Source organism: Anopheles nili, chromosome 3 (assembly GCF_943737925.1).
Source record: "Anopheles nili chromosome 3, idAnoNiliSN_F5_01, whole genome shotgun sequence".
NCBI classification, from domain to species: Eukaryota; Metazoa; Arthropoda; class Insecta; order Diptera; family Culicidae; genus Anopheles; species Anopheles nili.
In genome coordinates, this window is record NC_071292.1 from 8871930 (window position 1) to 8897630 (window position 25701).

General features: G+C 48.8%; 2 protein-coding genes across 2 annotated transcripts; both read left to right on the forward strand.

The window, feature by feature from the left end:
• Positions 1-3917: 3917 nt before the first annotated feature.
• Positions 3918-14927, forward strand: LOC128722574 (uncharacterized). Its single transcript, XM_053816247.1, has 6 exons — positions 3918-4029; positions 6990-7210; positions 7655-7865; positions 11255-11366; positions 13602-14293; positions 14737-14927. The coding sequence occupies exons 1-6, from the start codon at positions 3918-3920 to the stop codon at positions 14925-14927; spliced, it is 1539 nt and encodes a 512-aa protein (XP_053672222.1).
• Positions 14928-16543: 1616 nt separating this feature from the next.
• LOC128722576 (uncharacterized) lies at positions 16544-24713 on the forward strand. The gene is made up of 12 exons (XM_053816249.1): positions 16544-16610; positions 17648-17813; positions 17914-18248; positions 18320-18531; positions 18632-18748; positions 19409-19538; positions 19612-19998; positions 20376-20612; positions 20683-20901; positions 20969-21112; positions 22990-23012; positions 24657-24713. Exons 1-12 carry the CDS (start codon positions 16544-16546, stop codon positions 24711-24713), a joined length of 2094 nt encoding a protein of 697 aa, XP_053672224.1.
• Positions 24714-25701: the final 988 nt, after the last annotated feature.

Consider the following 25701-nt stretch of genomic DNA (forward strand, 5'->3'; position numbering starts at 1 on the left):
AAGGGTCGAAGTTTTCTCGCACAGCCACACCATCGGTTTCGTTCCGTTCCGGGCCGACCGGCTGCGGAATGCTGGAATCAACTGTTCGGAATTAATCAAAAAAGGCATCCCCGAGGGGATAGTTTGCAAAGTATCATTAATACCTCACGTTTGGGAAGCCGGAAAGTTGCCGAGCCCAATTTTCAGTGGGGTGGGACCCAGTTGCGCGCCTTAGAAGCACGGACATGTTATAATGAATTTTAATTTGTTAGAACCGTACGCCGACCCGGAACGTTCCGAGCAGCAGGAAGCCATTATTTCGGATCCGGTTGAGCACATTTCTAGCGCACCGGCGTGGGAGGTTTTTCGAAACCGGTCGTTCGCATCGGCCCCCGGTCATTGGATCGGTGTTTTTGCTAATGATTTACCGGAAAACGGTACTCCGAACCGACCGAAGGTGGACTCGCTGCTGAAAGGAGGTGGGAAAATCGCAAAGCGAATAGATTACGCCTGTCCGAAAAGGCAAACGCTTAGCATCTTTTCATAGAACAAATAAATAACGACGTAAATCCTTCGGAAAACCCCGACGGTAAATGGCTCCTTTCGAGCTTTGGCTCGCGTTTGATGTTGAGATGATAATTACGAGCAAGCAGTTCGACGTTCGAGGTGCTGCTGTTTTTAAACCTCGGACGAATCCATCATGTTTATTGGTGGTGATAATTTTATGAATTCCCTAAACTCCGGACGGAAAACAGTCAACACAACAGTGTAGTTGACGTGATGTAGCTGTTCTTTTTTAAGCAAATTTTTGATCCGATAATCCAAGAAGCCATTGCTCAAATGAATCCATTTATTGCGGAGTATATTTGCGTCCCGACGCTATTCTGAGTAGGCTGGCGAAGTTGCCTGGACGCCTTGACGTTTCCATCGTTCTTGAAGGTGAAAATTAGACGACAAAAACAAAACGAGAAAAAAATGGACAGCAAAATGGCGCACACCCAGAACGAAGCGAAAACAATTCCCCCGGAGTCAACTTAGTCCTTTGAAGATGGGTCATCTTCGCTACCCACAGCGTTCGGGTGGGGTAGAGCCCTACTTGCTTTACTTTGAGTGGATCGTTTGCCTTAGATGATTTTTCCATGAAGTGAACCAAACAACAACAAAAATATATTGCAAAAGAGATGAAAATATCATCACCGTAGCGACACGGCCTGATGATAGGGAAGAATATTTTTTTCACATTTTTTTGTTGGCACGCAACAAACACTGCGTAGGTTCTTCGTTTTGTGTGGGGCATGAGAAAAAAGCCAAGAAATTCTAGAAAAATTTTGTCTTCGCGTTTTTTTACGCATAAAAAAACACCCGGCAGCGTAATGGGTGGAAAGTCTCATTCTCCCCAGAGAGAGAGAGAGAAACGTACTACGAACGGACGAATGAATAAATGAAAGCCCACCTTGAAACTTGGCCGGCTTCCCATGCTGTGGCTCGATAGGCGACACGCCAAGAAGAACCTGGCGCGAAAATGGTAAGCAAAAAAAAACGCTGCATAATGTAGCAACCGCATTCTGTTCGGTCAAATGGTCGGATCGTGTGGAAAGAATGTTCCAAAAATGTATCAAATCGAACGAAGAACGGCCAAATGGACGCCGTCGTTCGTCGCCGTCGGTCAAAGGTTGCCAAGGTTGACTACCGGCGTAAGAGAACTTCGGAAGGCAAAAAGTGGTGTGCAACGGCGTGTACAATTTTGAGCGCGGTTCCTATAAAGGCACTACCATATCGGTTCGTGTATGGCTGGGCGCCGGTAAGCATTGACCCGGCGCTGGGTCCGCTTCGAGAACTGAACGTCGACGCCAAACGGCCGGTGGCCTTGGGTGCTGGAAATCGTACAACATTTTCTGGCTGCGTAGGTCCACAATGCCGGTAAGAAGTGGGCCTCTACGCCAGTGGCCTGCCCTACGCCACACTTTGTTTCGATGTGACACATTGTTTTTACCTTCCTTGGGTTCTTTTTGGCTTTTCCTCCTTTGCTGCTTCAGGCTTCTTTGCACGTGTGGCTCTTTCTCCGTACGCTAATGCCAGTATATCGCTTCCGCCGTTTATGTGTCGGTGGTTCCTCTGTTTGCTACCATTTTTTTTCTGTTCTTTACTATAAGGCGAATTTTCCCCCCCGCAAGTTGTGCTTTATTTGCCATTTTGCCGAGTGCTGTCATTTGTGGGTGACCGCGCCAAAAAAACCACAACCCCTCGACGGAAGCCATGCTTCTGCGTGCCAACTTTCTTATCGTGGTTCTTTGCGCCCAAAAAAAAAGACAAAAAAAATCCCACCTGGTAGTATTGCCGAGCGTGACGAAATGGAACGGAAAGCCAGGAGACGTAGCCGTTCGTGGGTGCCAAGTTTGGTGTGTGGTTTTATTTTCATTCCGTTTCCGCCAACGCACAACCCACACACACACCCATTCCGTTTAAATGGATTGAATAAACGGTCAAGGTTGCGAGCGGAAGCGAATAGTTTGCGCTTCACCACGGTCGTTTATTTTACTGATGGGTGGGTAAATAGAGCGTGTTTTATGGGCGATTGGGATGTGGTTCTTACCGTTGCATAACTGCACATTTCGGATTGCTGCAGGGGTTGTATAATAACGTTTTTTTTTTTCAAACGACGAGTCGAGTTTAATAATCTCTCCAAAAGCAAGTATGAACCAGAACGAAGCGAGGATTTTTTTCTAGCTAGCATTATTTCACCCACTCAAACACTCGCAACGGATGCAGTTGGCTTCTGTTCGCAGACTTCAGAACACATAAGCATAAATAGCACGCGATGTCTCGTTTCCGGGTGAGCCACCAGGCGTCTCCATCACGCGCTCGAGAAACGCACCAATGGAGGCGTGAAATCGCGCAAGCATCCCTCGCATGGCACCGACACAAAACGATGCCACTGGCAAAACGAGCGCTAACTGCAACCTGATTCGAAAATGATTCTCCACAAGACAAGACTCTCATTTCCTTTTTTGTTTCACTCTTTCTCGTTCCAGCAATCCGTGCGCCACCGGGACGTGAAGTAGTGTGGTGTCAAGTGCACCGTGGGGAAAGGTCATCGCGCCTGCAGCTTGCAGGTGGGAAAACAAACACCAAATCGCACATGCCAGTGGTGGTGTAAATTGAAATCCATCCCGTTCCAGGCGCGTCCCGGGATCATTAGAGCACGTTCTGAGTGGCTGGTCCGGCGAAAGGTTCCAACACGGCAGCCAACGCAACATGCAACCTGAGAGAAGTCGGTGTAGCTCCCAGCAAGGATACCAGCCATCCAGGCGGACACAGTCCTGGACACGGACACCCACCCGTGGTGTGTGTCGTGCGCGAAAAAGTGTTAAAAGTTAATTGAAATCGGACGTAAATCGGACGAAAGAAAGACGAACGGAGAGCACGTACGGGCGGGTTTGCATCCAACCCAACGTGGACGTGGTGTGAACGCATTTTCCCGCAACCATCCTCTGGGCAACGGTGGAACCTTACTCCTTTTAACGTGTGCATTCGTGAGCCGCTTGCATAAAGCGCCTCTTTTTTCATGCTTTGCGCCTGAACGGTGGGAAAACTGGAACGATGGCACCGGCAACAAGTAGCTCTTGAAACCACGGTGTAAGTGCGTGTGTGTGTGTGTGTGTGTGCTTAACCGGGACGTAATCGTTCATATAAACTTTGGAAAGAGAAAGAGAGAACGAGAGAAAAACTCGTAAAGCCTTCACGCGATTCGCGCCCTGTGTGGTTCGAATTGCGAATTAGAGCGTTAGACCAAGTGATCGAAGAATCTAATCCTCGTGCGTTGAGCTTCGAGAAGGAGTGGGAAAAAAACATCCGCCCCCTCTCACTAGCGAGCTTCCTTCATCCACATCATCAAAGTTCTTGCAAAAAACACCCCCCAAAAGCGACACGCACGTGCCATGGCTTGGGTGTACACCGGTCCTAATCTGAGCTCTCTCTGTTGCTGCAATCAAAGGCACCTTCTAGCTGTGATATTCATCTTTACCATCGTCATGGGAGCGCCACATTCGGGTGAGTAACGATGGTTCGGTTCCAGAGATGGCACACCATTTCCACCAACCCCCGAACAGCAGCAGCAGAAGAAGAAGAAGAAGAAAATACGCCTCAAAGCTCGCACGCGATCGGTACGGTGCGGAAGTTTTGTGCCTGACATCATTATCCTGCGGCCTGCAGCGTGGAGTGTCTGCGCCGGAACGCGGCCTATCATCCGGCTACACACTTCAAAGCCTGCAGTGAGCCTGCGAGTGAAGGATAACGGGAGCTGTTACAGATTCCGATGGAACGGGTGGAAGAAGCAAACAAAAAGTGACGGGAACTGCGCCAAAGCACGGGTACAGTTGAGTGACGGCACCCGGAAAAGGGATGCTTCTTTTTGGGGCAGGGTGATGCTGACGTAAAGGGAGAAGGAGAATTGGTGAAAAGTTTCATCACGGAGCTTTGTTTTCCACCCCATGTCCCAGAGTTTATGTGTATGTGCGTGTCTGTAATGCGATACCGACACGGGTTGGCCGGTTTTTGATAAGCGTCTGCTGCATCATTAGTTCGGATCGGCTCTAAAATGGCGTCGTCTTTGGGCTTTCATCGCTGTTTCCCACCCCGGGTGTTTCTAAAATAAACCTTCAGACAGACGACGGAGGCAAAAACATGTTATGATCGGTTTCGGAAGTGAAGCAAAACAAAAAAAAGGGCGAGAGAAAATCGCATCCACTAGCAAATGTTTGTCGTTCCGGCGGTCTTTGATCGCACCGGTTGGTGGTGGTGTTTTCCCGGCACCGAGCGCTGCTGCGTACATGGGAATCAATTTCATTTTCTTGGAAATTGGAAATTAATCATCGACTGTCTGCGAGCTACTGTCGCTTACCGGAATGGAATTTCTTGTGTTTTTGGTTTTGCGTGGCTTAGGTTTGTTTTTGTCTCCCAATCGCACACCGTTTGCCCAACCAAAATCTGTGCTTTCCGTGGATTGCTTTCAACGTGAAAAATTACGCATGGAATGGGACCTTGTGAAGCTGATTCTTTTTTGGCCACTCCAAAGACTGTTGGAGAAGAAAAGTGTCTTGTGTTCTCAGTTGAGAATTTTTCCAATTTTAGCCTCGATTGCATGTTTTTGCAAACACTCTTTTAAGTCTATGTTGAAAAGCATTCATAAGCTTATGCTATTCTCTGCTAAGTGCTTTGGCGGAAACACTTTTCAACAGGACATTGGCCATTTAATAACGCCACGGAGCCGTGCGTAAACGACAAGCATTCATAAACTCAATTTAATTAAAATAATGGTCCCGACTTAGCCTCCACCCTAGTGAAAGCTAGCGATAAGTTTGCTAAAAATACACCGCAATTTAATCCCACGCCCCCGCACGTTATTTCCCAACAACCTATTTCTTCCCAAGCCATCCGATCGGTCCATCCATCCAGCTGTTGGACCACTGAAGTGCCATTCGTATGATCCATTAGCGCGCTTAAACGTCTACCGGATACAATTGAGCATCCGTCGTTCTCCCCTTTTTACTTTTCCAAGCCAAACGGGGGTGGGGGAGGGGGTAACAAAAAAAAGCTTTCAACTTTTTTCTCGCTCAAATGCGAGGGAAAACCCTCAACCCCGCCTGCGTGCAGGCAGTTGGCGCCATACGCGTGCGGAATTTTTCGGTGCAAAATACATTTACGCTCATTTTGAAAATCACATCGCCCCGGAACGGGCCACAATAACAGGCCTCAAACAAACGGCGGAAGAAAAACACCATCCATCAGTGGGGTGAAGAAAAACCACCAACTCCCCGACGCCTCGACGTTTTCCAGGACATTGGAATCTCGCAATCCACACCCGGAACTCGGTTTCGCGATGGAAGGAAGTGTGTGGCGGATGTTGACAATGCCTCACTTTCTATTGCCCACTCTCTCTCTCTCTCTTTCTCTCTCTCTCCCTTTTATTTTCCACCAACCATCCCTCACGCCGGCTGTGGGGAGGTTAGGGGAGGGATTTCGTCAGTGGCCACCAAAAAGCGTGGCAAGAAAGCACCTACTTCTCCGCCTCCGACGGTTCTCAAATCAACCGGCGAATGAAAAAGGGCGAAAAAGGAAAACAAGATTCATCCATTTGTTGGTTCGTTTACTGCTACATTAGGGGGTGTTGTTTGGGAATGAACTGACCGCCTCGTACCGTAGCCATCGCCGAATCCGTGGGCGTAGAAAGAGCGTTCCGTTCGCTAAGCCGATCGAAATTCCTGCGAGGTTTCTTTTCCAAGGTAGTGGGGGTGTGTGAAATATCATAAAGTCGGAACCAAGTTTGGGCCCTTTCCCGCCTGAAGCGGGGAAATGGGGCTTAGTGATAACAATGCGATCTACTTTTCACGAGGCGTACGCGCGCGTGCTATTTTTTCTCTTTTTTTTTTGTTGGCGCACTCCGGTTTCCGGCTGTCGCTTCCGGTCGGGCGCGTAAGTAAACATCAACAAAGACGATCAAGCGAAATGCCGGGCCCCGGCGGGTGATAAGGGCTGTTGGAGCGACGCAACAGCTCACGGCCGGCGCAGGGAAAGGAAAGAAAAGCCGTGGAGTGGGACGATAAATACATGAAATAAATTAATACTGGCCCCGAATACAATCAATCATCGGAAAGGAAAGCGAGATGAAAGTAGGTCCTTTCTGGGCTCCCATTTTTTTCCCCAGGCGTCCCTTTTCGGCTCTCTCGTGGGAACTCCCACGAGGACGAGAGGATGGTTTGTTTTTCCTCGGCGCCTCCCGCGTATCCTGCGCTCGTACGCATGGCGCGGAAATGTAGTACATTAATATTGTGCTCGTCGTACGCTTACCTTCGACTTTCGATAGTCAGCCGCGCACGAAACGGCCCGGCTAACTCTCAATCAGCCCCTTCATGGCGCACGCATCGTGCTGATAGCTGGATTGCGTATTTTTTCTCTTTTTTCGCTATCTTCTTTATTCTCCATTTCACCCATCATTTTTCTCCACCTTGCAGACTTTACTTCCGCTCCGTGGCAAATGGCGCAGGAACACCAGCATCAGCACGCGCACCACCACAACCACCCGCACAACCATCCTTCGCCCGAGGACGCACCATCGGCGGCACCCTTCCCGATGGCGATGTTTTTCGCGACCAAAAACAACACAAAAGTCACCGCACAACGAGGCGGCACGGCACTGCTACCGTGCACCGTCATCAGCCAATCATCCGCCCTGGTGAGTCGCTCGTTTATGTCGTCCGATGCTCAGTAGGCCATACACTAAAGACGTCACAATCATTTTATTTTTTTGCACCAGGAACGTCAAACCGTTTGTGCGGTTTTTTTTATTCCTTCATTTCCCAATAAAAGACAACCCTCTTTTTAGTGCATTGTTTTCTTGCTCACACTGTTCGAGCGTGTGGTTTGTTGTTTTCCTACCGACTGTCCACTTCACGGCTACCGGCCTGTTACCTGTTTTCGGATTCCAGCAAGATTGTTTTCATAGCATCGTACCGCATCGTAGCTCTGGCCGCGATTCTACGAGCGCTCTGAAAAGCAATAAAGCGCCGTTAGAACATCATCGGAACGTTTTGCCGTGTCCCCCTCTTCATGATACGAGTGGAATGAACGGCCAGCTTGAAATCGACTAACGTCTTCGGTCTTCTTCTCTTCCGGGCAGGTGTCGTGGATCCGCCGGCAGGACTTCCAGCTACTCACGGTCGGCCTCTCGACGTACAGCAGCGATGAGCGGTTTTTGGTCGAACATCTGCGCCACTTGGGCCATTGGGCGCTCCGGATCAAATCCGTGCGCACCGAGGACGAGGGCCTGTACGAGTGCCAGCTGTCCGTACATCCGGTTCAGTCCGTGTTTGTCGAGCTTAAAGTAGTCGGTAAGTAAGGCGTGCGGTGATGTGGCGGATCCGGTGGTTCCGCCAGCAAAATGATTTTCCAATAAAAGGCCCCTCGGCGGGAGGGATTTCGCTTTTATTCCTGCTCACCAAACGAGCTGGATAAGAAAAATATGGCCTAGTAAATACGAAACGACTGCAATAGCCCGGTTCCGGCTCGGAAAGACCGGCTCGCAGCAAAGCGGAAGATAAACCTCTCATGAAAAATTCCTCCGTTGACACTCGGCGAGGTCCTTCCAAGGACCTTCCGAGCGGAAGGTGCGCCCGGTTGATAGTCCTGCTAACAACACGGACCCGATGGCAGAGCCGGTAACTAATCTGTGCCCCGGGGCCTGAATCCCTCGATCGAAATGGATTTCCATGTTCCGGTAGCGAACCGTCGCCCTATTTGTACGTTCATTTGTGGGTGCTTTCTTTTTCTTCGCTTTTTTCTACCCTGGGTGGGGTGGGATTTTATTTAAAACAGATCGTTTTCTTCCCATCGCTAGCCGTCGTTTCGTGTTATGGCCGTTATTCCGTGTTTTGCTTACGGCGAAAGCGCCCGTTCAATCCTTTATCCGCCAGCTTTCGGAATGGTTTCCGGTGGAGTTTTTACCCACTTTTTTCTCAACCCTTTCCCGGCCGGCAAATTAGATTGCGGAAGCTGAAAGAAGAACTCCATGCGCTTTTCCATGGGTGTGAAGAAGAAAAAACGCATTAAACGGCTGGCCAAAGGGTAGCGAGGAACGGTGGGAAAACAAATTCTCGTTGACACTTTATGTCCCCCGATCGTGCGGAAACGTGTTTGTGTTTGCGTGCCTTCGATGGAGGCGCCTAGTGGCGCGTAAAAAAAACGCTGACGGGGTTTGCGTACGAAACAAGGGGTGAAGTTTAGAAAACGTACCTACACGGTAATGGCCACTCGAAGGATCCATTTTTTCGCATAAACAGTAGACCAGTGGATACGTGCGTGGGTACGTGCTGCGGAAAGCTAATCAGTTTCGGGCGTTCTTCTTACGATGTGGAAAATGCTTACCCCAGGGCAACCGGTATCTCGAAAACAAGCCAAAACCAAAAATGATTCTTTTATGACACTGTGCTTGGTCGATCGAGGAGCGAAAGTATCTTTCATAAAGTATTAAACAGCGAACCCACTTTAACGGCTCTTACGAAAAACGAGGACCGGGCGTTTTGTCAATCGCCCAAAAACTCCAACCACCGACGATCACTAACCTTCGCTCTCTCACTCGCCATTTTTTTCCCCTTTTTTCCTAATATCATTCCGATGCATTCACGTGTTAATCCGCTTCCACCGGGTGCTCGATTTCCACCACCAACGACCGAAAGCCCCGTTGGCAAATTTTGGGAGAATAATGTTTCAACCATGCCCGATGATGACGGTGCGCCACATCCTCGCCACGATCGCACGTTCACGTTTATTGCCAGCTCGTTTATCCAGCGGAGCAAAAGTCCTGCCCCGGTGCCAACCCACGGGCGAAGGTTACTCAATCACTCCCTTCGGAAGGCGCAAAAAAAAGAAACTCGACCGGGTGATTTTGGGCCAGAATGTATTACATTCACAAATTGCTCCGCTCCGGCACACGCTCCGAGTTCGTGAACTCCGGGGAGGCATTTGAAGGGATCTTGTTTCTTTCTCGTTTTTTTTTCTTCATTGTTGCTTTTGGTATGATTTTGTACTTTTCATCCCGACTGCCGCCCAACGTGCGAGGGCTTTTTCTCGAGAAAGCAACAACCTCGCGTACGCACGGTACCCATCCTGGTGATGTACGAACTGGGGCCACATACGGTTGGCATTTCCGTCGTGCGCCAAACGAACCAACGAGCCACGGAGTTGTGGAGCGTGTTTTTTGAAGTATTTAACGTACCACGCCGGGGTGGTGGTGTTCTGGGAAATTGAGTTTTCATTAAAGCTTGATGAAATCTCATCGATTCCATTACGGTTGCGTGCGTTAGAGGGCATGTGTATGCGTGTGTGTGGACCGAGGTCGTATGCGTTAAACACCGTTAGAGACATCCCCTTTCGGGAAGATGCCGAAGCCGTTCCGGACAACTCGACAGCATTCCAGTATGGGCTCAGTTTCGGGAAAACGTGCCTACACCGATTGGCCCCACACCGAGCGTACATTTTAATTAAATTATTTACAATCTGCAACCAAATTTACCCACATGCACGGCTGGAAAAAGCACTCCCGCCTGTTCAAGTGGTGTATTGGAGAGAGAGCATTTTATTCAGCATGTATGTGTTATTTTTTTTGCATTTATTTTACTTCAACCCCATTGGCACTGTTCTCATACGTTGCGAACGATGGAAGTTGTGAGGCCGATTTGACGCTGGGAGGTTTAATTTGAGACCTCCCCGTTGGCCCCGTTTGCCATTGTTTGCCCTTTCGTTTGAGTGAATCACGGTGAGGCACGGGGGTCAAAGTTTCGTTGACATTTCCGATTTGATTGCTTCGGAAGAAGGCGGGGTTTTTGCGAAATATTAATTTATTTTCGGCAAAACTCCCGCTCTGGCAAGGTTAAATATTTATCAATCGTCAAATTGCCAATTGATGAGCCAGGTCCTCCTGGGTGGGTTGGTCCTGCCCTGTTGGCTTTTAATTTGAATCAAAATCAAACACGTGACATTCGCTTTGCTAATGTAACGAGCGTGCACGGAGGGATTTGCGTTGTGTCGCTTTAAGCACCGAAATCAATCGATTTATGGTACGCGTTCGCTGTCATTTCGAAAGCTTTGGCGTGATTGAAACTGATCTGATGGCGGGCGTTCAATTCCAGTAGGGCACACCCGTATCGTATAAATATTCTCCTTCCCCCTGTCGATTTCATCGCCGTCCCCGAGGAGTTCTCCCACAAGGCGGAAAATAAAAGCTCCACCAAAAGCTACAACGTTCGCCGGTTTCAATTCAATCGGCTCGGAAGCGACGGAGGCACGATAAAGGTACACAAATCCCAATGATACGCGTTCCTTCCCCGTTTTGCTGTAGCTTAAGGTCGTCATGGATGTGGACTGAATGAAACGGAGGTGAACATTTGCACGCTACGAGGCAAGGTTCCTTTCTCGATCGTATCCTCTGGGGAGATTTTGAGAACTCCCTCACCGAATGGTAGGACCGGCAGGATAACAAAAGCAGGATGCAAAAGAGACATCCCAAGGCAGAGGAAAGTGATAGAGAGGATGAAAAGATCAAGCAGGCGCTTCCGGATCATCATCCGGATGTTTAACGCAAATTCTCCGTGATAGTTTTGAGCTCTATCCTTCCATCCGAAAGGTGGATGAAATATCGACAGAGAGTCTTACTTCGCGATTTTATGTCTTTTTTTTCTCGACATTTTTGTTATTCATTCTGCTCTATGTTTATGTGTTCCAGAAGCGGCAGCGGAAATCGTCGGTTCACCCGATCTGCACATCGACGAAGGGTCCACCTTGCGGTTGGAGTGTAAATTGGAACGCGCCACGGAGAATCCAACGTTCGTGTTCTGGTAAGTAGCGAGTGTATCCTCCCGATTATGTTCCGACGTTGTGAGTGAGCTATTTATGGTCCCATTACAAGCGACAACAGTACTTCGCTTCTCGTCGTCATTTCCAACAACTGTCACTCTTAATCAACATTATCCGCCAGCTAAGATACGGCACACTTTGGTAGGCAGGATACCTTTTCGTTATGACGATAAGCCGATTCGAATCCCTCGGTGGCACCGTATTGTTGAAGACCGCATCATGTACGGAGATTTTAATTTTTTTTTCCACCCCCACCGGTAATCCTTCTTAGGCAGACCGACGAAGTGATGGTAGTGGTTGTTCATTAGCTACGCTGTGCTTCCACGGCGACTCGTAATAATCAGTGACAAACGCAACCGGTTATCGGTTTACGCAGCCCCATCGTGGCGCATTGTTTTACAACCGTCTGTGTGGAGTGCTATTTAATGGTATTGACATTTTTATGCAGCTTACTTACCCAGGGTTGCATAACATACATCACGGAGTTATGTTTCCATTGGCAAGGGGAAAAAATGTCTTTATTACATATTTGTGCATCCGGTAGGTCACATAGCGGGATGTAGACTGCAGTGGGCCTCACTGACAAATAGCCCTTTTTAAGCTCGTTTTATATGAGCTTACACTATCGCACACAGGCGCGTCATTTGAGGTGTGAAATTCATGGAGCAGAGAAATTGCTGAAAAAAATAGACCTGCATTCTGTGGAACCCACTGTGAGATAAATTTTACGACAGGTATTAATGACGAATCCATAGGCGACCGGGGAACAGATGATCCACTGGGGTGAGATACAAAAAACTGGAAAAAAGGGTTTTTTTTGTTCTACCCTCCCATAGTACCTGAAATACAAATCAATTTTTTACCGCACACCGCACTGGGTGGAATGAGATAAAACAAAAATCAAAACCCAACACATCAGATACTTTCCAACGCCAGTGCCACCGTCGCGGTGTCGAGGCGTCAGGTAAATCCGCTTAAATAATGTGTTTGTAAAATTACTGAGCGAGCGTGACTTAAGACGCAAAATCCCTGCCACTTAACTGGCGCGCGAATGGGGATTACGTTGGCATGTCATTTCGCGAGAGCCCTTTAATGGGATGCGAAAGGTAGGCGCTGTGAACGAGCAGCATGTGTCCTTTTACCGCACACGCGCACACACACTCGTACACATAAAGGAATGTCACCGTCAAATATTCAAGCCAACATTGACATTTTCCCACGAGGGGTTTTCTTTACAAGCCCATCGAAGAATGTGGGATGATGGTTTCAAGCGAATTTCCGTTTCGAATAAAACCCTCATCGTGTTGAGTGTATATGCGTATGTTATTGAGTGCACACGTATGTGAGAGAAGCACCAACATTGGCTTGCCGTTGGAAACGAATTGCTTGGCCTACTAACCGAGAGTTGCAGTTCCGTGGCCTACTGCGCTGAGCGCTTTCCCAAAAGTATCACGACCACAGAGAGGCACTGTGTGCTCCATGTGATCGTCGCTCGGCTGCAAACCGCTAATCGACAAACCACGTACATTCGGTGCCATTTTCGTGCTCCCGGTGGAAAACGCATCGAATGGAAAGCGTACCGTGCAGCCGTACCGGGAGTGCGTTGATCGAGATAATTACTTTCCCAAACCCAGGCTCCAAAACCATGCTCAAGCCAAGCCTCGGTACTCGTGGTGGATGTTGCTGCAAGGAAAATGGCGGTGGGCGGATGGGAGGATGTTCCACCACCCTCCCTGGGCCGGGTTACAAGCATCCGTCGTTAGTGAGGTTACATTATTCATTGCGCTTTAGTCGTAAATTTGGTGAGTCCGTGCAAAGTTGGCACCGCGGCATTGAACTCGTGGTGAAGCAGATGTATTCGCTTTTGGGAATGCAAGACGCGAGCCATTGATTTTTCATGCTATTTTTTCTTGTTTTTGATGGTTGCCCATTTTCCACGGCATCGCCATTAAAAAAAAAAAAAGAAGTAACGTAAAAATCAACGACCGAGCGAAAATTCGGATCGAAACAAATGGTGTTTTCGTGTATGCTCGTCGCGTTTTTAATCAACTTCGCGCCAAGAACCTTTCATGTTTGATAAACACACACAAGTGGGGGGAAAATGTGTAATTATCTGTTTGAATAAATGCTCATTCACTCCACAAAAAAAACATCTTCGCCAAATTGTTTTGAACCATTTTTCTGACAATTTTCCTGTCTGTCTTTCTTTACCGCAGGTACCACGAGCAGAACATGGTGAACTTTGACCAGGCGAATGGGTTTTCGGTGACGCCCTTCCAACCACCAGCGTCCGCTTTTGGCCACCCGTCACCCCTCCACCCCTACCTGCTGCCCCATCCACTCCAGGACGGCGATCTCGATATGGCCCGTTCGTCAGAGGAACAGGGCTTCAACCTGCTCGGTGATGGCGACGACGCCGACGACGACGATGCTGCCCGGTTGCTGCACCGTTCGCTACACTTTGGTCGGGATCCACCCACCGACCCCTACCTGCCGGCTTCCGCCTCGTCGTCCTCGCTACTGATAGCGTCCTTGGCAGCGGCCTCTCTATCGGGTGCGCCCTACCAGCAACACCTGGACCGGGTCGGTGGATTGTCGGCGGAGTTGGACGACCCACCAACACCCACGGACGTCGATGCCGATGGCACTCGCCGGCCGCATCTGCACCATCAGCATCACCTTCATCATCATCATCATCATCACGGCCATCACCAGCACCGTAATCAACATCATTCACCGCACGGTGCGTGGCCAGCGAATTACACCAGCCCGCTGCCGTACTCGCACATCCTGACGCCGGCCCCGAGCGTGCTCACGATCAAGGAGGTCCACCTGAGGCACGCCGGTAATTACACCTGTGCCCCGTCCAACGCACGTCCCGCCAGCATCACCGTGCACGTCCTGCAAGGTGAGTCCCGCGGCGTCGGTTATGAAATTAATGAACACGGCCGAAGCACCCAATAGCAACCCGTCCCGGGCTGGGGCCGGTTCTCATTGACCCACATCCCGGGATGCGGGATGATGTGGTGATGTATCGTTGGTCGGCATGCGAAAGCATGCTTTCCCTTTGCCAGGGCATGGCTCGAGAGCTAAAGCCTCGGGGCTGTAACGAGCGAAATGGTGCGGAAAATGTTATCATTTAGCGGGAAAGCATTGCTCAGGCCGGATCTGGGACGAGGGTTTCCAACGCACCCTAAGTGAAGAAGCTTTTCATGTTGGAATGTTTTCGGACGGGGGAGTTTTCCGGCTTTTCATCCTTCATCTTATTCGTCAGACGCCGTACAAACGAACGAGCCCATGTAACCGAGCACTCCCAAGTAACCTCTCGAAACTCGTTACTTTCTCACGCAGGTGAAAAACCGGCCGCCATGCAGCACGCCAACCGCAGCCAGCTGGATGATGGTGGGAAACAGTCCCGCAACGGGTGTCACCGGCAGCGTGCCATTGCCGTAGCACCACTGGCCTCCATTTTGCTGCTGGTGTTGCTGTGCTCCTCCGGGCACCTGGGTGTGTCCTTTCTCGGATCGCATCGCCATCGGTGAAAGGAAGCGTCAACGACGGCAAATGTGGCAACGGTTAGGGTGTAGGACGAATGGGAAAATGGGAGGAGTGAGTACGTTTGTATGTGTGTATGTATGTGTGCACGTGTGTGTGTGTCGGAAAGTAAGATAAGCTTTTGTGTAAGAGAAACACGTGTAAAACAGTCAGCGGATGTTGCGAAATTGTACCATAGTGCAAAGCGAACGATAGTGGATAAAAAAATGTATGCATGAGGAAGGCAAGGACGATAGAGAGAGAGGGATATAGAGAGAGAGAACAAAAAAAATATATATAAATATAACAAACAGTATTTTACTCCACCTTGTATCTGAAGTATGTTGTGTTTGTGTTTAAGTTTTCCACGGTACTTCCACGCGCACAGGCGGTGGCGTATGTGTATGTGCGCCGCAGGATGCACACGAACCGGCTCATGCATACACCCACACACCATCATCCACGAAAGTCCAAGTGAAGCCATTTGCGGTAAAATACGAATAAGTAAAACCCAAAACTGACACGTGGTATCTAAGTAGATAGCTAAACTGATTGTTACAACGAGGAGAAAAGGGTGAGAGAGAGAGAGCAAGAGAGAATGCAAGAGAGTGACATAGAGGGCAATGCGTTTGGCGTTGAAAGTGTAGAAATGGATGCACGTTAATGCGTTAAGAGATGGCACAGGAAGAGGGACGAATAGTATTATTCATATACAGGAAGTATTCTGAAATAAATACAACTAATAAAAAAACTACTACGTGAAAGTGTGTTGCGTTTTATTTTCCTTCTTCTTTTATCATCGAACATTTGCTTCATTTTCTACTTCCTTTTACAGGTTGTTTTATTGTAATAGCGCATTCTTGCAATATGCATCGCTCCACTCAGATTGTTGCATTTTTCTGACAACTTCCAGCAGAACTGCAATCTTAAAGTTGCAGTGCTTCACGTCGGGGTGCGATCGTGGACAATTTAGCGATAGAAAACCATGCTGATCGTGCACTCAAAACACAATCGATCGCGTTCAAACCGATCGCGTTGGTCCAACGTCTAGAAAAGAGCAAAATTTCATGGGAAGCAAATGTTGAATGAAGGTGTTTTATTTTTGCTTTTTACACATCTCTTTCGCACTCGAAACCCACCGATAAGGATGCCATCCGAACGTGTGCAAAATGTGCAAATGCGAGTTCATTCCGGTGCGAGATGCAAACAAAATCACCAGCACCAGCAATCACACGCATGATGGGAACCAACCCACAGAACGGCGAGTCACGCGCCAGACTCTTCTCCGGCGGCACGCGCCAACCGAGCAATCGTAATCGGAATCGGACACGCGGCCTAGCGATTAGCCCGCTACCGCTGCCGAAAAAAACAAATCCAAAACCGATTATCAAATTCGTTTGATTAATTTGAGAAGAGGGAACTGGGGCGGGGGTAGACTCATGAACAAAAAAACCAACCAACACTGATAACGGATCCGATCGCGCGTGGCGTCCTTCAGGACAGCGCGGTGACAATCATGGCTCAGTTTTGTTTCGTTAGGGCAGGCGATCGGCAGCCACGCGACGCGCTAATGTTTCCACGAAATTTTCCCGGACGATCGGTGTGGCCGTACGGTCTGGTGTTGATGGCCACTTTTTCGTCCTTTTCCGGGAGCAATGGCTTTTTAGGGCTTCCACTATCCACCAAGCCGGGTGAGTGGGGATGGAGTTGTCGAAAATTGGACACATCTAATGTGAAAATCGAACTTTTGTGCCACCTCTGTGTGTGTGTGTGTTTATGTGTGACAAATTATCTTAGTGTTTTGATTCGTCATATCTCCTCAAATCTTGCGTTTTTCGCACGCAAATGATGCTTTTTTAGAGCAAGATTGGAAGATTATTTATAAACTCTTCAAACCACAGGCATTAAGCCGTTCCTGCGAATGATGAGCTTGTTCTTAACATTGATGTACCTAATCTTTGTACGATGAGCAAACGCTATCAGCGATCTGTTTTCAAAGGGAGCAAAATAAACCTTTCGACCCCGCTGAAACAGGGGAAAAAAAGGTTACAGCCCTCTACTTATCAGTGCGTGAAGAGAGATTTTTTTGTATCCTTTTTTGTCTGAGACAGGCGTATCTTGGAATGTTTTGAGTCAAAAGCATCCTGAAGCTCCTGAATGCTTATTGGTTGAGCTTGGGGCGCTGGAATGCTTCAGCTCCCACCAAACTATGTTATCAAACGCACTGTCGCAATGACCTATGTCTCTTGCTGCGATGTTACAGCTACAACATGCTGATAATTGTTCTCCTTTTGCTTGTCTTTAGTTTTCTATTTTCGTACTGTTGCCACTTTTTCCCCCCTGTTCGAGCTCGGTAGTCTGCGAGGATTCGAACTTAGCTGGATGGGAAAATCAATTTCTCGATTCGAGGCATTGATAAAGAAACGTCGCCATTTTGCACACATTCTCGTGCACGTCCGAACATTACCCCCTACCGAAGAGGAATTTGGTTGATAAGTTTTTGTGTCGAACAAAACTTTGCTTTGATCTCGAATATTGCCGTTGTGTAAATAAAAACCTTCAGCTCTATCGTTTGCCGTACGCATGGTTGATTGCAACCTGGGCCCTTTATTTTTTTATTTTTGCAACGATGCCACGATGGCTTCTAATCAAATTGATGCGAACAATGCAAAGCTTCCGCCGCGAGGTACAACATCCGTAAAACTCATCATCGCGTTCCATTCCGCAGCCCGCTTGTGGTCTGAGCTGTTATCACTCCCGACTCCACCCGAGCCACAACCGGCCGTGGTCACACTCGTTCCAGGAAACAAATGTGATCGACCCTGCACCACGGATGGCGTCCCACTCACGTGCCATTTTCACTGGAGGCTGGAAAACTTTGCCACCATGGGATCGTAAGTTCAACTCGCGTGAGCGTGCGCGTGCCATCGTGAAGAGGAGTTGACCTGTTTTGCGTTTTTTGCACCCCCTATTGTGGGCCCCATTCTCCGGTAGGTCCTGTGGGCACTGTCGACTCGGAAACCGGACGCACTGTTTCCACCGGCAGTGCATCACAGCGAACGGGATGGAACGTGGCGTTGTCACCATCAACCGGCGTATCCCAGGTCCAGCGATGCACGTGTGCAAACGCGACACCATCGTGGTGGACGTGGAAAACGAACTCGAGGGTCTCGGATCGTCGATCCACTGGCACGGGTTTCATCAGAAAGCGAGCCCGTGGATGGACGGTGTGCCGATGGTAACGCAGTGCCCGATCGCTCAGGGTACAACCTTCCGGTATCGGTTCCAGGCCGTGGAAGCTGGCACACAGTTTTACCACTCACACGCGGGTAAGTAGGTCTCGCGGTAGGACGGCCCAGGAAGTGTGCAATTTGTTCTAATTATCGTACCACGGTTGCAGGCTTTCAGAAAGCGAACGGCCACTACGGCATGGTGGTCGTACGAGATCCGAACGACCTCAACGGGGACCACTATGATTACGATCTGTCCGAGCACCGGATCATCATCGCGGACTGGACACTTGACATGGTCGAAAAGTGGGTCCCGGGCATCCAGACCGCCTCGATGCGCGTCGATTCCATCCTCATCAATGGCCGCGGGCGGTACTTTAATGTATGAATAATGAATTTTCTCTCGCACCTCCCGCAAAACCGCGGGAGGATGTAAATTAAAATTTATCGAAAATTATCCGCAACCACCTTGACCTCCCAAGGAAACGACCGGCACCAGGACGGACGCCCCGCTGACGGTGTATCAGGTGGAGTACGGCAAACGGTACCGCTTCCGGTTGATCAGCAGCGGCAGCCAGTACTGTCCGTTTCAGCTGCAGGTACGTTCGGCGTAGCGGTTCGGGGGTGGAAGTTCTCAAACATTATAATTGCGTTACGTGCGCGGGTCACAGGAGAAGCTTTTCCGAGGACCACACGGGCCACGTGGATGGGTTTTCATTCGATTTTCTCGGTGCAGCTGCACTCCCGAGCGTGTGCGCGCGCCAATTTGTGAAATGAACAATGTTTCTCAATTACCCGGGCGCGTTCGGGAGCGGAAAATGCGCGAAATTTATGGCTGACTTATTTGCATTGCCAATCGCGCCGTTGCCAATTTAATTTCGGTTCGAGTGGCTAGCATCTAGCCGCCGGCCGGGAGGGACATTTGTTCGCATTACTCATTTTACGTGGGCGTTATTTTAATCGAATTAATCGGTTCTTTATCGTGCCCTTTTTTTTCGGCGCCAGATGAATCATAACCGCCTGCCTGTGTCTCGATTGCTCGTTTCAGCGGGAGTGAATCTAAATGGAATTGGTCTATTCATTTCTTGATTAATTGGTTTAAAGCAAGAATTTGACCGTTCAAACTGCGGTTGTTTGTTTTCCGCGCACGGAGCACATCGCTTTCCGGCTACTCGATTGCTGCCACTGTAAACAAGATCGCTCTCGTACCGCGTCTCAGTAGGCTTGTGAATGACGTTTTTCATCCGTCAAATTTGCAGATTCAAAATCACCGCATGCTGATCATCTCCACGGATGGTGGAACGGTGCAACCTCAGCATACCGTCGACACGCTGGTGTCCATTTCCGGTGAACGGTATGACTTCGTCCTGACGGCGGATCAACCACCGGGTAAGCATCGCCGTGTGCTGCGTTAACGAGTCCTGCGATTTACTGACAAACCCCACCCACAACATCCCACCAGGCAACTATTGGGTGCGAGTGCGTGGCATCGGTTTCTGTGATCCGATGCGCGTCGAGGACTTTGCCATCCTGTCGTATCGCACACCGGACACGACCACTTCCGCCGACGAAGGCTTAACGGTGGAGCAATCGCTGGCCTACCCGACGGAACCGCTGCCCGCGTACGATGAGCCGTTTCCACAGGGCGTCATACTAAACCATCAAACAGCGCCCTGCTACACGCCCGGGGATCCGTACCTTTGCGCGGCGGATCTCGAATCGTACGAGGTTTTCCGCGACGATGACCTTATCGATGCCGTCCCGGATCGAACGTTTTACCTCAGCTTCTACGTCATTGAGGCGAACAACAGTGTGCTGTTCTCGGAACGAGGCTTTAGCCACTTCGCAAGTAAGTTAAACAACATCCCGGCGACACGTGTTCGTGGCCCGTGCTGGACGGCTAGAAATCCGTTTCACAACGTCTCATCGATGGCTCGAGAGCTGCTTCATTTATTAAATTTATACCCCACTCACCGAAGAAGGGTGGCTTTCAGAGAGTCTCTATGTGCGCTCGTCATGCCATTAGAAGCCGAAGAAAATGTGTGCCGCATCTTACGAGGATGTGCGCTCAGTAATTAAGTGAGTTATATCGGGGCTTTCCGGGGGCGATTAAATCTACCGCACGCTAAGAACCGGTGGCGGTGAAATACGAGAACCCATCATATACGGCCGGGCCGGCCGGGAAAAACAGTCTCAGTAATTAAACGTCTGCGTATCCTTCCACAGCCGTTCGGGATGGCTTCAACACGATCGGAGCAACAAACATGATCAGCTTCGTGCCACCCTCGTTCCCACTGCTGATCCAACCCGAGCTGATAGTGGACGAAAACGCACAGTTCTGCAATGTTAGTCACCTACCGGACCAGTGCACCAACGACCACGAGCGGCTCTGCTTTTGCACTCATCGTCTGAAGGTTCAACACAACGACATCGTCGAGATCGTGCTATACGACTCGGCCAAGGGTAGGTCTTTGAGGTTATGGGGGCATATTCCTCCAGAACGGGTATTCAAACCGCTCTCGGCTCATTCCAGTGCACCAGGCATTCTACCATCCGTTTCATCTGCACGGCCATCGATTCATCGTGACCGATTCAGGACGCTTCCCGGATGGCATCATCACAGACCAGACGGCGTACCTGCGAGGACTTCACACGGAGCGACGCCCAAACGCTCACTCACCCCCGTACAAGGACACGATGTCGATCCCGAACCGGGGCTACGTCAGGATACGGTTCCGTGCGGACAACCCGGGTGAGTTCGATGCGCTCGTATTTCGTCCTTCGGTACCGGTCTCTAGGTGTCCTTTCCGTTTGCGCAGGGTTCTGGCTCGTACACTGTCACTTCGAATGGCACCTTGCCAACGGGATGGGCCTTGTGGTGCAGATTGGTGAACCGGAGCAGATGCTCAAGCCACCGGCCGATTTTCCCCGATGTGGGAGTTATCAACCCCCGTTGGAGGACAGCGCGCCCAGTGTGCCCTAATGCGGTTCCACAGCCTAATTTATCGCCCTAGCTAATGTAGAGTTCGAGTGCGTTCGAGTGGAGGAATAAATTATGAATTTATCATCAAACCGAAGTGAGTTCTCTCCGCTGGCCAATGAATGGATTGGCACGATTAATCGCTTTCTGATCCTGACTATGTTGCATTCAAGCACACATTCGAATAAGCTCGTTCAATGATGGGTTAACATTCAAAATCGCTCATTACCATCGATTAAAACGCGGCTGCTTAGCCGTCGAATAGGGCACCGTTCCATCAGCCCTAGTGCTGCTGCATTATTTCACCGTTGCAGCTCGTTGAAAGAATGTTCGTGTGCAGTTTCCATGCTGCATCGCATATTTGTTGGAGCACCGGTGCAATAAAGCGCTGGTGAAACGGATTTCCAGCGGCAACGACGTTGTTCAAGAGTTATTAAGGGCTCGGTACTCGGCAACATGAGTCGTAAATCACCGAGCAATAAACGTACATTCAATCATCGCGCTCTATCACCGGTTTGGCTGTTTCATGGCAGCATAATCATCAGCATCACTCAATTACTGCGTCCAATCACTGCTATCCAACCAAAGCCCGCATACCTCGGGTCCATTTAAACTCAATTCAATAGCTCGTATTACGGGTGTATGCACAGAGCCCGGTTTCGATACGATCTCGATGCATGTTAATTATATGCACCACATGGACTAGATATTTTACATTATCAACTCGAGCACTTAACAATAGGGGTTGCCATATGGATCATTACTTAATAAAGGATCACTTTATGCATTTTGTGTATGTACAATGCGGACGGAACATGTTCGTGATTTTGTAATAGCGCCTGACAGTTATGCAACAATCATACACTTGCTGGAAAATGGTTAGTACAACACGCAGTTGGCTTGTACAAAGGCATCTAGAACTAGTCCTTTTTACTCGTCTCTAGAAAGCTGCCTTCATAAGAAACTGTCGCAAAGATGGCCTTTCAAACAAGATTTTCTTCGGTACAGGATTGGATAACTTCCGATTGACGCATTGGTAGCGGACCTCTTGGTGACATTTTCCAAATTCGTAATTTTAAGGAATCACCAAAACAACCCTCCGTACGAATGGGCGCGTGATTTCCTTCGTAATGCTTGAAGCCTACTTTATCAAGATGAAAGCCCTAAAAAAGGTGAACTGATTGCCGCAGAAAACTGCGATTTGTAGCTTACGCAATTTCATAAATACATATTTTATCAATACACATTCAGCGGCACTCTTTTTCATCCATCACACTTAACAGATGTTGTTTGCCAACTCCGGACCCCAGACAAGGCGGCGCCTTCACCCTGCGTGAACAACTGTTGCAAAACGCAAACAAACCTTACAACCGCTTGAGCCCTCGTCGCAACTCCCTGTTCTAGTCCTTCCAGCTCGGAGTCAGCTCGGAGCTGATGTAATTTGCCTAATTGGCTCTTAGCCGTGGTCTATGGGATGTTTTAGATCAATCCACGACCCGACGAGGAGGGTGAAATGGCGCAGGGTGCTGTTTGTAGAGCAATTTAACGACTTACACCTTCGGGTTACGGGCGGAAAAATCAACGCCCTACGCACCGGAGGGCGCCGTTTCCCTTAGGAATACGTAATCAACGGATGGAATCCTGCGAGGATTTCAGATCCAACGACAGCAAGGCCCTTGGGTCGAGCTGGATTACATGTGCGGTGAGTATAGTTTTCCTGCGAAGCAAATATTTGCGTCTGCCCGAGAAATGTTTACATTGGTGGCCTCGTGTTCTGAAAGGGCTTACGCATGCAAAAATTATCATTCCCGAGTGGTTTCAAGTGGTGAATGTTGTGTCCACCCGTTTGAACGTTGGAAGTAGAACGTTTCAAGGCAAAAAAAGTAGGCTACGAGGTTTTTCCACCCTCAAAAATCGTTAAATATTTAGCATCACTAGCTCGAGTTTCACTGATTGCATGAAAAATCTTATCTCCCATCCCATATTTAACCTATAGCTTATTACAGAATCGCATCGATTCCCAATAAGCGAACGTTATCAGACGTCTGCAAGAGGGTTTTTTTTTAACAAACCAGCACAATTTTGTTCTCCCCTTGAGAGTGGAACTGATTCAAAAACGAGGCACAGTTTCGCTTCCCAACTGTCGCAATCATGGCTATAGATTTTCTAGAAAAGAACCGCCTGTTTTCGACAAATGTAGGAAAAAGTTCCGTCCCAATTGCTTCCTCGCACCGAGGGTGAATTGAAATTACGAAAGTAAAGTGCATAAAAGGAAATCATAACTTCGCACTCGGTGCTTTCTCCCCATCGGATTTCAACCCGACCCAGCGTGTACATGTCATTTGGGTAAGGATTCCACCACCACCGAACTCGGATCTTGGCCGCAGATTTTAATCGAATCAACCCCGGAACTAATTTGCCCCAGCCCATGGCGTCTTGCACGCGTACCAGACACCACTCCCAGATGGTTGGAACGAATTCATTCGCTCCCTGCTCCTTACGCCCTGTTTCTCGGTCGCATTTTCCCCGGGAGCGCTCGTGATAAACAGCCCACCGCAAAAATCATACCCATAATCTTGTACAAACAGCAACATGACTAACTCACCCAAACCGACCTAGGGTGGAATGAGGACATCCACTTGCGCACCGTCCCGAATCGCGTCCCGAAGGGTTTGTCATCCAGCACGGGATTTCTTCATCCCTACCAACACATGCGAAAGTTGCCGCGTACACACACATTCACTCGCTTGCTTGGTCGTTCGAGCCCAAATCCACAGCCTGCTAGGATTTGCCAGACCGGTATTAGAGGAGCACCGAGTGCTTAGATATTGTCTTCCTTGTTCCCGGAGGAAAACGCGCCACTCGGTGTAGTGAACCATTCGGCGAGGTAGAGGAGCGAGAAAAATCGAAGAAACATGTGTTAATTGCGTATGGTAGCAGCTTATGCGATGCGCGAGCCTGTTTGTTGAAATATTTAGCCGGGTGGCTTCGGCTCTGTAGCGAGCCACCTTAATGCATTTGGTAAACATGTACTCTCCGCATCGCCATGATCGCCTTCTAAGCTCGGCGGGGGTCTTGCTGCTGGAAAACGGAACCGTAATGAATTCCACTCTGAAAGGATGCTCACGAGGGTGGTTGAAATTGCGAACATCATACACGCGTAGGCTTCCGGAGGTTTGTTGGAAAAACGAAGCGAAAGCAACAACAAAAAAATGGCGGCTCAAATTCTCGCCCAAATTACGTTAAATTCAAATTCATACCAGCGCGTTGAACGGAAAAGGAACAAAAGCTGGGTTAAAAGAACGGTGGAAAAGAAAAAAAAAAGAAATACTCACACCCATCGGAAGTTAACGTCCTTGCGAGCGTATGCATGTGTGTGTGTGTGCAAACAAATCATTGAACCAAGCGCCACCGGAAGGACGGACCCGCGCCATTGAACCAAGCGCCAGCGGAAAAGGATGTTTCACGTGGAAGACATCCCATGGAACGTGGCTTGTGTCCCTAAATTTTCCTGCACGAAATGAAAGAGGGGTAGCAAAACTTTCGCCAAAACGGACGATGAGACGAAGCACATGATCGTGTGAGATTGCGGTAGCACACCGTAGGTGGAATTAGATTCGCTTTCGAAGCAATTTCTCCCCTACGCGACCACGATGCCAAGTAGCGCAGCTAACGTAACGTTGTACGTTCAAATTCGCTTGCGCTTCTTTTTTGCTCGCTCGGAGAATTCTTTCACCGAAAGAAAAACTGTAAGTTCCTGCAAACGAGCCATGGTAAACCGTGGGCATGGTGCACGATTTAAAGAGGTGAGGCCGGCCGGGCGAAGGAAGCAGCTTCCGGTGGTGTTTTAGGTCACAATTAAAAACTTTTGGACACATCCACCCCGTGCGTGGCCATGGTCGTCGGGGAGGAAATTAATTAGAGTGGCATGTTTGCCGTGCTGGTGCCTTCTCGCTTGATATGGAACGCGTTTGAACAGAACCTACAGCAACATATGTGCTGTTGATGCCAGCGATGATGAAACGCAAGGGAGTGAGATAGAAGGAAGGAGTCAAAATGATGATTATTGTCCGCGTATCAGCTCCATTCTTTTTCCTTTTTTTCCATGCCAAAAAGACATAGATTAGAGGAAGATTCCTTTGAAAAGTTGATTTCAAGAGCGAGACAGAGCGATAGACTTAATGATGATTGTCGTCTGCGTAATAGTGTTTTATTTTTCCACGTTCCAAGACAATGATAAGACAAGGATTTTTTTTTTAATGAGCCCTTATAACGAGCTCATTCTGGAACAACATTTCAACCTGAAATTTCATTGTCATTAAGGCAAAATGTTGATATTTACTTCAATACGAAATGAACAATTCGAAACGAGGAACTACAAAAATGCTTTGGTTTTAATGCAGTTTTTATGCACGGCATAAGATGATTAATGTACAAATGTGTCATTTTAACTATCGAAGTAGTGTCTAATTACAATGAATGAGTAATCTTTCAAATAGAATGACGTTACAAACGCAATTGTATAACACGGATTGTTAGCTAATCAAAAAACCTAAAAAATAGTTCTTTTTT